The sequence below is a fragment of the Mya arenaria genome, chromosome 7, assembly GCF_026914265.1.
Source record: "Mya arenaria isolate MELC-2E11 chromosome 7, ASM2691426v1".
Taxonomy (NCBI): Eukaryota; Metazoa; Mollusca; class Bivalvia; order Myida; family Myidae; genus Mya; species Mya arenaria.
Window position 1 is genome coordinate 66,329,822 of NC_069128.1, and position 14,042 is coordinate 66,343,863.

At 31.8% G+C, this 14,042-nt stretch overlaps 1 protein-coding gene across 3 annotated transcripts in view; it reads right to left on the minus strand.

Moving 5' to 3' along the window:
• Positions 1 to 1,364: 1,364 nt before the first annotated feature.
• Positions 1,365 to 14,042, minus strand: part of LOC128240566 (DNA-binding protein Ikaros-like) — a 28,452-nt gene continuing 15,774 nt past the window's right edge. For all 3 annotated transcript variants that reach the window (XM_052957254.1, XM_052957255.1, XM_052957253.1), the window contains exon 7: positions 1,365 to 12,725. In XM_052957254.1, coding sequence (XP_052813214.1) covers positions 12,470 to 12,725 — 256 coding nt within the window. In that variant the 3' untranslated portion in view covers positions 1,365 to 12,469. The remainder of the gene's footprint in view (positions 12,726 to 14,042) is intronic.

Below are 14,042 nucleotides of genomic sequence, written 5' to 3' on the forward strand. Positions count from 1 at the left end.
CTATAAAAAAACACGGTTACAGTCTTGTTTATCAGTAATTGATATTTTCCATAAATGCATAATTTAGTTAGTAGATAAGGGTTTCTCAGTCAAAGTTGATGTTTGTTATACATGTGTATGTATTGATTTTGAATAAGACTGTCACTTTAAAAAGACTCGCTCATGTTTTGGCACCAAAAATTTATTATGATTATTTAACTCTTCTAAACCGAAATAGCAGAAAAAAATACAATTAAAATATAAACAACAACCTAGTTGAAGTGGAGAGCGAACCCACGCCAGTACAGTCAATAAAATATTTAAAAACTGATATCTTATCCACTTGCCCACAGGGACTCGTACTAAACTGTCAGATATTTAGTTTTATTGAAAACATCTGTACATCACGTGATGTCAACCAGCCATTCATGCTACAGCCTTTGTTGAATTGAGTAAGTAACAAAATATCAAAAAGTCCCATTTATGTAGACGTCTGAATAAAGTGCTATGCTGTTTGTTTGCAGGTGAATGATATTCTTTTTGAGTTGTCACAAAGAATATAATTTTCCTCTACTACATATCATTCGAAATGAAACAAATTAAATATTAGTAGCAGATTCAGGGGGGGGGGGGAGAGGGGGGGGCTAGAGCGAATATTGGAGAACAAAGATAAAATATGCTCAAAATGCACCATTTCGGACTAGAAATTGTTAAAAAACTTCAGGGAAGAACACCCAAACTGCTCTGCCAACTTTATAAACCATATGAATTTCGGTTCTGATGGAGGGGCAAATAGCAAAAGGTTGTGCCCCCAAGTTGCGCCCCCTATAAGGTCAAACACCTCGAGCCGCCCATGGTTATAGGAATTATTAGTATCTCTAAAGGAGCCGCCCATGGTTATAGGAATTATTAGTATCTCTAAAGGAGCGCTCGGCATTTGAAGTGTTTGGGTCATAACCTCTCTAATTAATATGCATAAGTTGACATATCAACATTTTTCTTAACACATTGTACAGCTCATATCTCTGGATTTTTTAAGAAACTTTTGTGTAATCTCGGCCAGTATGTATTGGTAAACCGAGTAATTTTGACTTTAAGTTGGAATACAAGCTGTTGAGAAATGTTTTGAATGGTTTGGGGTCCATTCTTTGAGGATCAGATTTTCGTGAAGCTGTTATCAGAAGTTGATTGGTTTTAAGCAATTGTGGAGGACAGACATCCATCAGGCAGAACATATAACACAGATTTACTGAATATTGAACGTGATAACCTTCAATGGTGTGTTAAATTATGGGCAGTTTACACAGTGGCAATGGCATTTGATGGCAATACATGTACCTGGACCTTTTTATTAAGCTGGGAAGATATTTTGAGCATAAACAAAGTCCCATTCAAAGCTTTTATTGTTCTCTAAATAATTCCAATAGCACAGAGCGAAGAAAGCACACAATAGTTTATGTATAGCAAGGTTAGTCGGCCTCCACTTTCCTCAGTTTCTTCCATCATATAAAGAGATACAACACCACATAGTTTTAATTTCAACACTGGTTTACTTCAATGCACATAAGTCATATCTTTGAATTACCTATAAATACAAAGTCAAGCAAAATTAAATATTAATTGCAAGTTTCAGTTAAAAGAAAAATATTCCTTAACCTTGAGTTATAACATTCATAGTTAACTAGATGATTTTAATGTTCTTTATTTCTCTTGCAAAATGAATGTGAAAGTCTTATCATATATCTCAAGTCTTATCATTTATCTCCATTATAGAATGAAAACTACAGGAACAAGCCCAGAAGTCAAAAAAGAAGTATTACAATTTATCTCAAGTATTACCATTTATCTCAAGAATAAGCATTTATCTCAAGTATATGCATTTATCTCCTATCCTCCCAAAGGCCGACTATTCTTGCTATGTAACAAGTATCAACTATCGCAGTATGTTTACATGACATCAATGAATGTATATAACATTACAGCAGTATAAATGGTCAAGTTGGAAACTGGGCTTATCATGAACCTTGAGTTTGAGAAAGTATATAAATAGATTCTGGAAAGATGACAAGCTGCATTATTCATATCTAGCAGATTATGTGTCAGTGCCTCTAGTTTACCATATTATCCTTACAACATCCAGATTATATTACATGTTAATACATATATATACAATCATCTGATGAACTGGGGTCAAATTTAATTCATATGCCCATTAAGAGTGGATTTTAATGAATTACATGTCACTTTATAATCCAACTAAGACCCTCCCCCAAAAATGTTTCGTTTCCAATTCGTCTTAACAATGAATTTGAAAAAAGTGAATCTTTTCCAAATACGTCGAATTTGAAAATCCCCATACTTCTGTTCCATATGCAATATTAGATGGCTTGTGTTTGGCATTTGAAAAGTCAACTGAAGGTACATTCTAAAGCCCAGCTACCATCGATAAACCATAAGTTAACATAATAATAATGAACAACATAATTTCTAAATACTATCATTTCAAATGCTGTTAAGACTTTGACATAATAAATAAGAAAATGACTTTGTATATATATATTTTAATATATAGCACAAATGCCTTCAAAGAAAAATGTAACAATATGATCATTGAAATCCAGATGTTATGTTAAAATCAGTCTGATCTGTTATCAGCAGAGTTTGTTATACAAAAATACACTTTATCACCTTTTTATAAAATAATTAAAAGAAATAAAATTTGAGATTCCGGTTGATAACACATAAATTAAAAGAACAAACATAAACTGATATATATTCTATCACAATATTTGCCATGTGTCTTTTGCTTTACATAAAATCTTTGGTTAAAAATCAAAATACAGTAAATGGATCATTTGTGTCGCAAGAACTGGTAAAACGAGAGATAAAGTTCATAACTAAATAAACTTAGGAATAAGATTTAAATGTAAATAAGTGTAATTGATAGCCATTAAACACTTTTTTTATACAAAATATTACATTGTCAAATGTCCAGACTTTCTATCTTTACAAGAATGGTTATGAATTATAGGAATTGTGTGAATATTAACAAATGCATTTGTTCCCTAAACATGTAAATAGTGTGTATAGCTGATGGCTGGCCAAGACTTTCACGCACACAGTCACAAGACTGTATTATTTTGACTATCAGTTTCAGCATACGATACACTGGTCTCATCTTAAGCGGCAAGTCGATTCTTAATAGGTAATAATGCAGTTAAAATATGTTATGATATTATTTTTACCATCAGTAACTTAAGAATGACCCCTTTCTTATTGTAGAGAGCTCGGACGTGTTTCAAGATCTGATCTGAACCGTTTGAAAATCTATCGCCGTAGCATAGAAACAAAACAAGAAGGGTTGAAACCCTGTTGAAAGTAAACTTATGTAAACAACGATGTGACAAAATAAGACGAAATAACAAGCACGATTTCTATGAGAAAATATGTTCACAATGACAAATATTGCTATGAAATTGAATCACATGTGTACATTTTTGTAGAGTTTTTAAAACATAATTATTTCAAATGGGATTAAACATGAAGAAAATGAGAATAAGAAAGAAAACAAAACAGCGATAAAGTATAGCACCAAACTGCACGAAGGATAGAAACAGGAGTTTCAAGTCATGTAAAAATTTGACACATGGAAATCAGTAATTTCACGCCATCAAAATTTAACGGCCCAAGCATTTAAATGAAATCAAGTAACGCACTACTGGGCCATAATGTGGATATGCAAGCAGTGCGAGTGTCTTCTTTGATACAGACTGTTAAGGCAGGTAAAAAGTTCTTAGGCTTAATTGCATCACCCATCTGATATTATTGATTTCCATGTATTGTAATGGATAAAGCGCAAGCACCACCCTCCGAAACCCTCAACTAAACATCTACCAAAAATATACGGAGAAGTACAAGTGAAAAAGTTCCAACTGCTTCTTTATCTTATGGCACTTAGAACAGTTTGACTTCTACTCTCCAATGCAGAAACAAAAATAATCATTTTGCAACATATCAAGGAGTGTTTGAGATTAAAAAGTGAATACAACAAAACATAAAGAGAATTACATAATTGAAAGTTTCATAAAGCAAAATGACTTCTATTAAATTCAAAACAGCAAAAACACCTTTGTGCATGTAACAAACACCTCTTTGTATATATGAAAATCCTTTTTCAGTTTTTCACAAAAAAAACTCATTGTGACATAATGTATAGCCAAATATGTGACAAAGAATACTGTAAAGTCAAATAAATATAACAGTGCATAAAAAAGCGAAAACAAGTGCAGAAAGTCTATCAAAAATAACACAAAAAAACACATGAACAAATAAATCAAATGCAGTATTTAATAGTTCTTTTGAAGAAACAAAACAAATTTTGAACAGTTGTTTTCACAACAATGGTGCAACAAAAATGACAAACCAAAATGGGGTGCAATGTTAAAGCTGCAATTTCACGGATTGAACGTTTTGACAACTTTTTTTTATTTCTTGCTTTAGAATGAGCTAATTTTTGCAAAAATGCATTGAAACCAGTGACATAAGACTGCTGACAAAAAATCATCACAGTTTTTCATATATATGTTCAAAAATTGATGTTTTATGCAATTTTTTTCAAGCGTTAGTAAGGCTTCAAGCCATAAAACGAAAGTTTGAACATAAATATGAAAAACTGTAATTTGATCTTTTGTCAGCAGTCTTATATCACTGGTTTTCAGATAATGACGCAAAAATTTGCTCATTCCAAGACAACAATTTTTTTATTGTCAAAACAGTAAATCTGTGAGAGTGCAGTTTCAATGGCATGGACAAACAGAAAACAATGGAAGTCTTATACAACCTATGTCTTTTTGTTTTCCAAAATGCTATAGAAAACAACATGTCTTCGGGTGACAAATGATCGAATGCCTCAAAACTAAAAAAAATGGACTTGATCTTTTCTAACAACAGGAGCTCGATCTTGTTGTAATATTAGGAAGAAATCACAATGAGCTCGATTTTAACTGTGATATTTTGAAGAAAAATAAATCTGAGCTCGATTAACTATCTGCCGAAAGAGTTCGATTTTTTTACAATGATTTTTAACAGAAGAATTGATATTTTTTACTGTGATTTTCATAAGAATAAAAAAAAGTTCAACATTTACTGAAATAAAAATTTCTTATATGAATCTTTAAAAAAAAACAAATTGAAAGAACATTTAGTGTTATATCAAGACTTCCATATTATTGCAATTAAATAAAATCAGATCTATACTTAATCGGGACAACTTATAAACGACAATTTAAAAGAACAAAAATAAGCAAAAGCTCATAGCAAAGCAGAAAATGTACAAAATATAAAATCATATGAATATTTCAGAAAATCAATTTGTTCTTACATAAATAGAGGGCTTAGCACGCAAGAACGATCTAACTCCTTTTAATTTTACGCAGAGTCACAACCATCTTGCATTGAGCCCTAAAATTATTAACTACACGTAATACTTAAATAGGCAGGTTATAACATAACAAATTCTTTGGCTCTGAAAGTCACAGTTAACTTATCCTAATGTAAAATACTCAAGTCACATACAAACAATGTTTCACCTATCATATGTTGACTGATCAATATTCAAATATCATGAGATCTGGTCAATGATAACAGACACTAGAAGGCATTGAAATTAGAACCATTAACAATTAAGTGTAATACCCACAATTGAGGGGAAAGGTCACTTACAGAAGGGTTTAAATAGGTGTTTAACAATAAAGTGTGGGGTTACTCCCAGCAGGTATTAAACCACTATACATTCTGAAGGTTCTTGGTGTCAACCCTTTTAGAGAAAAATTCAATGCTAGTAACTGTTCTATGTCTAAGGCATACAAGGGACGCTATTTTGATAAATTTTGTGTAAGGTAACAAGTGCTCCGCAGACTAAACATCAACACTGTACTGTTTTAAATGCCTTCAATAAATGCTTTACTTGAGTTTACAGTTATTTAAGCCAGAGTTACTGACATTGATGTACATGTGTGTATTATCACGTGTACCAAATTAGATATAGATTTAAATAGAGTCAAGGGTCAAGGTTCAACATAACGTCGAAAACGACACTTAAAGGCCGAATGCTATGTCAATACCTCAATTATTTACTTTAAAAAAAACGACAAGCTAAAAATGAGAATGCTGTAATAATAATAATAAACCTGCACCAAGGAGACCAAATGTCATGACTTTCAGTAAAAAAATAGACATTGCATATGAAGAATAAAAACCAGTCAGAACATTTGGAGACATGTAAAAAACTTTGGGAACCAGTCTAAAATTAAGAGACCAGTCTGAAAAATTAAGAAACCAGTCCAGAAATTTTAGAGACAAATGCCGCAGCATAATCATGGCAAATATAAGCTATCTACTGCTTCTACAGTCTAAAACAACATAGCACGAATAGTTTTATGTATTAATATAATATAACAACATTCTATGTGTAAATATGACCAGTAACGTAATTAAGATGTACTTTCAGCGGCAAGAACATGGAATAGCTCTAGCTATGTCCATTTTAAAGAGAAAGCACAAAAATATGTTTAATTTGAGAAGGATTTCTTAAAGAAGGTCATATGTTACCTTATTTACGGTGTTTCTTCAAGGCTTTTACAAAGTAACCAGGCATATTTACACACAGAAATCACAACAGTGCATAATCATATTGTATTGTTTCATATATAATCTTAAATTATATTTTTCAAAAACTAATCATCAAAAAATAATAACTATCATACACATATTTATCATGCATTTCCGCAGAACAATGTATTATCTCTTATGAACACGCAATAAGAGATAAATCGTTCATGCATCCAATGTATATTATGTATGTAATACAACTACGCTACTTAATTACAACTGTATTTTAATACTGATGACAGAGCACAACACCGATATGAGACGTGAAAACAAAACTGCACTATCTCCACAATATTTTCATGAGATTTATGCCGTTTTGCCGTCAAACCTCTAAATATTCTCACAAAATTTACAGCCGGATACATGTATAAAATTTTCAAAGGTACATTATTTTTTTTAAATTTAAGATCCTTCCAAAGCCCTTTTGATCAGTTATTATAGACTATATTCTATACTTCAAAGATTATTTCCTTTTTGCAGAATGAAAAGTTCCTACATTTATTTTAATATTTCTGTAAAAATAAGACAATTTCAAACCATTATTTTCGCATTGTTGCACAGTTTTTTAAGAATTAAATAAATTTTTTGACACAATTATGGATTAAGCCTTTACATATAATCACATCTTTACAAATTCCTTATTACATTTTAAGATTGTGAGAATATAATTATTTCATGCAAGAATAGAAAAATATTGATGTTTTTCCTCTATGTTAAAATGTTTTGCAAATTATTTGATATGCCAATGAACACACTTCAAGAAACACACAATTCAGAATCTTTGGCCCCTAACAAGTAGATAAATGATTTCTGAGTACTACAAGCAAAACTGTTTCAACTCCTTTAACATTTTGAGGCAGTTAATATGATTTGCTTTTGGTGATGAAAGATAGCATAACAAAAGAATCCGGGATTGAAAACCAGTCTAAAAATCATTACTGAACATTGGAAAAATTTGGTAAAGCAATTTCAATTTTTCAATAATGTAATCAAACTAAAAAGTTTATAAAGTGCTTTAACTTAAATTGTATGTGTCTATTTTTAGAAAATACTGTCACAAAACGATAATTGTATAAGTTTGATTTTCAACAATACTTGATCATTGTTAAATCCTAATTAGAATATAATACGATATATACTTATAGTCACAGTCAGAGATTTTTTTTAACTGGAAATATTCCTTTAAAACATGAGACTTATATGTAAACTCAGAAAATATTACTTATTTTTGTTAACAATAATTTAAATAATAATAGTTTGAATTAAAGAGTATACACATCAAATAAATTGCTTATCAATTAGTATTTTTAGACAAGTATTAAAAAAAGCCGAAGTACAAGAAGGCTTGAATTATATCTCAACAGTTTATAAAACCAGACAAATTCCAGCAAATTGTATCAAAACAAAAATGGATAAAAAAGATCTTAACAAAGATGTGCCATTCTGTACATTTTAAAACAGGATTTATAAAAAATATTTCACACATAAATGAGACATTTCTATCGGGACGGCGGTTATATGCTATAATAGTTAATGCACCAGCATAAATGCTATATACAAAACAACACAAGCCTTAATATTGCTAATTATAGATATTTAAAATAAGAGTGGCCCTCAGCAAACACCAAAGCTCTTCTGTTATTTTCTAATCAAGAAATGGGCATAACCCGATAGTTTTTTAAGTAGGATAAATCGGTCTTGCCATATATGAGTCTCTGGAAACATGGGTACTAAGTTTCATTTGTAAATCTTGAAGGTTTTCAGAGCCATGACCAATGTTATGTTTTTTGTCACAACAACACCTAAAACGACACCAATTCTTTGACAATACCTCAACTTCTTTTCAGTGAAAAAAACATACAAGCTAAAAAGAACTTTGTCTTCATTTTAAAACAAACATGTTAAAAATAACAACCAGTTTTGATCACGATTCCTTTGTCTTATAAATAAACATTTTTTTTTATAAATAATATTTCCCATTAACTAACCCAAGATTTAGTTAAATCATAATGCACCATTTTTTATATACTATATATATCAAAGGCCTCACTTCCAAATGTCGAAGCTACAAAATCACATGTTTTCAGTCGCAACATTTTAAGTATTTAATCTTGGTAATTTGATCACACGTTTCTTTGCCATAGTTACAATTTTTGTAGTTACCATTTCTGAAGGTTCGGCATTTTTGTTTCTCTGTGAGATGTCCAATCATTGCTCGACATTTTGATCACATGATGCAACACTATTTTCTAATTGCCTTTATCAAAATTTCAAAACAGAACAAATACAGCTTCAGCATTTTGAAGTAGGGCCATCGATATTTCTGTAACTTGGTTTGGTATTTTATCCGAGAAAAGGCATAATTCTGAATAAACAGACAAAAAACATGATGTGAATATAAAAGCACTTTAGCTGGCTGGTTTATATACTAACAATTAGAATTAAAAGTGGTTTTAAAAGCAAAGATTGCACCATTATTTCAAAACAACAAAATAAAACAAACATAATGTAAAGAACCATGCATATTCAACCATATAAAGAAAGTCATAAGCACCAAATTCATATTAAAAGTAATAACACTTTAAAAGCAGATAATCTTGAAAGAAAACAGTTTCTTACAAACATTAAATAAAAGTACACAGATTAATTTATAAGTCATGGAAAATAACATCCAATACGTAATTGCCATTATGGTGTATAACACTTATGTTGATCAGATCTTTGTAAAAGACTACACAATTATTAGTCATAGAAAATTTTTAACAAAACAAAAACATATCGGTTTTAGGAAAAATCACTTGTCAGCCAACAAAACAATCAATGATTGATATCAATCAATCAATTAATCAATCAATCAATCAATTAATCAACCATTAGCTGTATAAATAAAATAAAACACTAAAACCATGGATAAAAGCATAAAAATGTCATATGATATTAAAAAAACTTTACTGTTAAATATTGTGTTGTGTGTCCTGCACATTGCATTGTCCAGAAAACAGGCATTAAGGCTATTTCTGTTTTGGTTTATGGGAAAAGAGGGCAGGTTATGTTTTAAGAAGTGTGTACAGTAAACAGGGTATGCGGAACATATTATTGTTGAAACACAGACACTTATAAATGTTGAGATCATACAGCAGATGTCACAGTTCTTGTCCTTGGTTGAAAACATTCAAAATGGTGCATAACTTTAAGAGCACAAAATGTATATCATTAGCAAACATAACATTGGAAAAAAAGTTGTGTGTTTGAAATTCTTACTGACTAAACCTTGGTTAAAGACAGTTTTTTGTAGAAAATACACCAAGATTTTTTTTACATAATTAGTAGGCTGCACTTAGTAATCTTAGTAACAGCAGTTTAATCATTATCAGACTGGTTTATATCGCCTTTTGACTGTTTTACATGCAATTAGCAGATATTACATAACATATTCCAAAAGTCAAACTTGATCGCAAACAATATAATATAAACATATAAGCGCCTTTTAGCACATTTATATATTATGGCACATTAACCTTAGGTCATTATGGCGAACATTTTATTTTGGTCATTATGGCAAAACAATTTTTTTTGGTAACTATAGCAACATTTCAACTTTTTGTAAGTATGGCAACTTTAAAACTTTTTGTAATAATGGCAACAAGAGAAAAACAATTCTATGGCACTAAAGCTTAAATCTTTGCAGTATATGTAAATGTTTAAATAATAATGCTGAACAGGATATTGTATATAAAACTATAGATGGCTAAAAATACGTCTGGTTTGTTAAATACAATCTTGAACAGGAGGAAGCTATCTCAGAAAGAGAATCGTTTAACTAGATTAAAGTCTTAAGACTTCTTGAATTTGTTTGGATACTGGTGTTAAATTATTTTCTACCTTTTATTTTTAAATTGGTTAGTAAAATTTACAAACGGGATGCATTATTCCCATCAAATCACTGAAAATTTTGAACACAACTGAAGATCACATTCCAAGAAAGTAGAAGAAACAGAAACGATAAAATGAACACTATTGTATGAAATATAGTGAAAAATAATTTCACATTTGAAGAAAATGATGAACTATCATGGCCATTTTTTTGAAAATAAATACGTTACAGTACACAGAGTGCATTATGAGTGGAAAACCAGTAGATATAAAAATAAGAGATATTTAGTTCGGAAAATGGGCAGATATTGTATCATTTATGTATATGTAGATATGCCATACAATCATAAAGTGTGGTCAGCTTTAAGTTTAACAGCAGTATAGTCAAATGTTTATCACATGATTGACATCAGTCAAACACAAACAACTTCTTTTTTAAAAGATAATACCAACATATGCAGAGCTGTCTTTGGCAAATTGCTGTATCTAAAGATTTTGCAGATCTAATTGTAAGTATACTTAACAAGTAAATATTTCAGTCTTTCATATTACCAACCAGTTATAATAAATGCTGGTGTATTGATGATCTCACAGATGTTCAACGTAGTATCCCAACTCTTTCTTTCATCTGTTGTTGCTGTTGTTGCTGTTGTCATTTTTCTTCTAGAATTTGCTGTTTTTATTTTATCTGTCACAGGATGTGTGTCTGTCTTTTCATATACCAAATTTTACCACATATAGTACAAAGTTATTCACACCAGATTAACTGGAGAAATACTGACAATAATATGAATTAGTTTCCTATTTTCCCTGTATTACACTGAGCCTAGCACATTATCTACTGAACAATTATCTGCAAATTCTAATAACTTACAAACACCAACAGTGCACCAATTATATGGTTAAAACTGGCATACTAGCTTTACAATCTACATAATACTCCAAATTTCACAATCATATATTACCCTGATAAAACTGAAGAAATATTTTCACAACTTTTTAAGCAAAATATCCTTAAATTTTAGATTTAATTATTTCTACACTGTAAACCACTTCAACAATGAGAGGCTTTTTTTCTTGTGATTTTTGTGTTATTGAAACTTCTGAATCGTTTATGCCATCTCTATGCCATTATATATAAAACCGATTCCATATACAATTTAATTTTTTTTTTCTTTCGGAAAATTAGAATTCACGATTTGATGGAATCGGAAATATTGGCGAAAATACAAGCCTCACAAAATTGAAGTAATCTACAGGAATTATAAAAAAAACATTCTACGCTGCATTATCTACAATCTAGAAGCCATGTTGCCTAAATTTGTAAATAACACACAATACAATAAATAAATAGCCTGATTATTATCAAGCCTCAGCTCAGCAGTATATATCATATGGCTAAAGTTGTCGATACATAACACAAATGATGTCATTTAGACAAAGTAATGGCATGAAAAAAATAAATATACAAGTATAGTTTATAACTATACCATTGAAAGTAAAAACTTTGGACCATGAATATAACATAGATTTGCTTCAAAAGTAAACAAAATTTCACTCTTGGACCCTCATAGAAATTTCAGAAAAAAAAAAAATTGTATGAATAAAAATCACACCTTTACTAACCTTTCTAAATGCTTCAAAATAACTCTTTCAATACAGTATCAATAATTTTTTTTCAAAAACAGAAATTCTTCCAAAGCTGAAAGCGTTATGAATTTCTTTGAAGTAAGATTAGATCTTACGAAAAGCGAAGTTTTACATCACTTTTAAGTGAAGAACGTAACAAAAACATTGCATTTCACCTTATTGCTTTCCTGTATCAATATGAAAGTTGTTCATTACCACACTCCAACACTCAATTTACAAACTTATTCATTCCCCCAAAAGCTCCTTTCTTAAAAAACCACTGCCCTAATGCTCATCTGACCATACCAAACATATTGGTCTATGACTTTATATGGCTGGTTAGATGGCAATTGAACTCGACTCTCCCCTCGCAGGACTTTTTGCAGATGACGCACTTGAAGGGATCCCTATCATTGGCATGAAAGCCATTGTGTAGCAGATATAGGGTACAATCTTCGAAGATTATGTGGCAATGCTCACATTTGTACACTTCGCCTTTTGACAAGAGAAAAGATACCATCAGCTGATCTTTGGTAAGTTCTTCCTCATTTATTTCTTCTCCATTTTCATTGTACCTGAAAAACATAATTGTCATATTTAACATTATTGATTTTTGGTAAGTTTTATCACCATTTTCATGTCTATAAAAATATAAAATGTCATTTTTAACATTATTGATCTTCAATAAGTTTCATCGCCATTTTCACTGTCTATCAAAATATAATTGTCATTGTCAACATTATTGATCTTCGGTAGTTTCATTGTACCTTTGCTGGTAGGCAGTCTGGTCTGTGAAGTGGAGACATAACAAGCAATGTGTTACCTTTGCTGGTTGGCAGTCTGGTCGGGGAAGGGGAGACATATGATAATAAGCAATGTGTTACCTTTGCTGGTTGGCAGTCTGGTCGGGGAAGGGGAGACGTAACAAGCAATGTGTTACCTTTGCTGGTTGGCAGTCTGGTCTGTGAAGTGGAGACATAACAAGCAATGTGTTACCTTTGCTGGTTGGCAGTCTGGTCTGTGAAGTGGAGACATAACAAGCAATGTGTTACCTTTGCTGGTTGGCAGTCTGGTCTGTGAAGTGGAGACATAACAAGCAATGTGTTACCTTTGCTGGTTGGCAGTCTGGTCTGTGAAGTGGAGACATAATAAGCAATGTGTTACCTTTGCTGGTTGGCAGTCTGGTCTGTGAAGTGGAGACATAACAAGCAATGTGTTACCTTTGCTGGTTGGCAGTCTGGTCTGTGAAGTGGAGACATAATAAGCAATGTGTTACCTTTGCTGGTAGGCAGTCTGGTCGGGGAAGGGGAGACGTAACAAGCAATGTGTTACCTTTGCTGGTTGGCAGTCTGGTCTGTGAAGTGGAGACATAACAAGCAATGTGTTACCTTTGCTGGTTGGCAGTCTGGTCTGTGAAGTGGAGACATAATAAGCAATGTGTTACCTTTGCTGGTTGGCAGTCTGGTCTGTGAAGTGGAGACATAATAAGCAATGTGTTACCTTTGCTGGTTGGCAGTCTGGTCTGTGAAGTGGAGACATAACAAGCAATGTGTTACCTTTGCTGGAAGGCAGTCTGGTCTGTGAAGTGGAGACATAATAAGCAATGTGTTACCTTTGCTGGTAGGCAGTCTGGTCTGTGAAGTGGAGACATAACAAGCAATGTGTTACCTTTGCTGGAAGGCAGTCTGGTCTGTGAAGTGGAGACATAATAAGCAATGTGTTACCTTTGCAGGTAGGCAGTCTGGTCTGTGAAGTGGAGACATAACAAGCAATGTGTTACCTTTGCTGGTTGGCAGTCTGGTCTGTGAAGTGGAGACATAACAAGCAATGTGTTACCTTTGCTGGAAGGCAGTCTGGTCTGTGAAGTGGAGACACAACAAGCAATGTGTTAC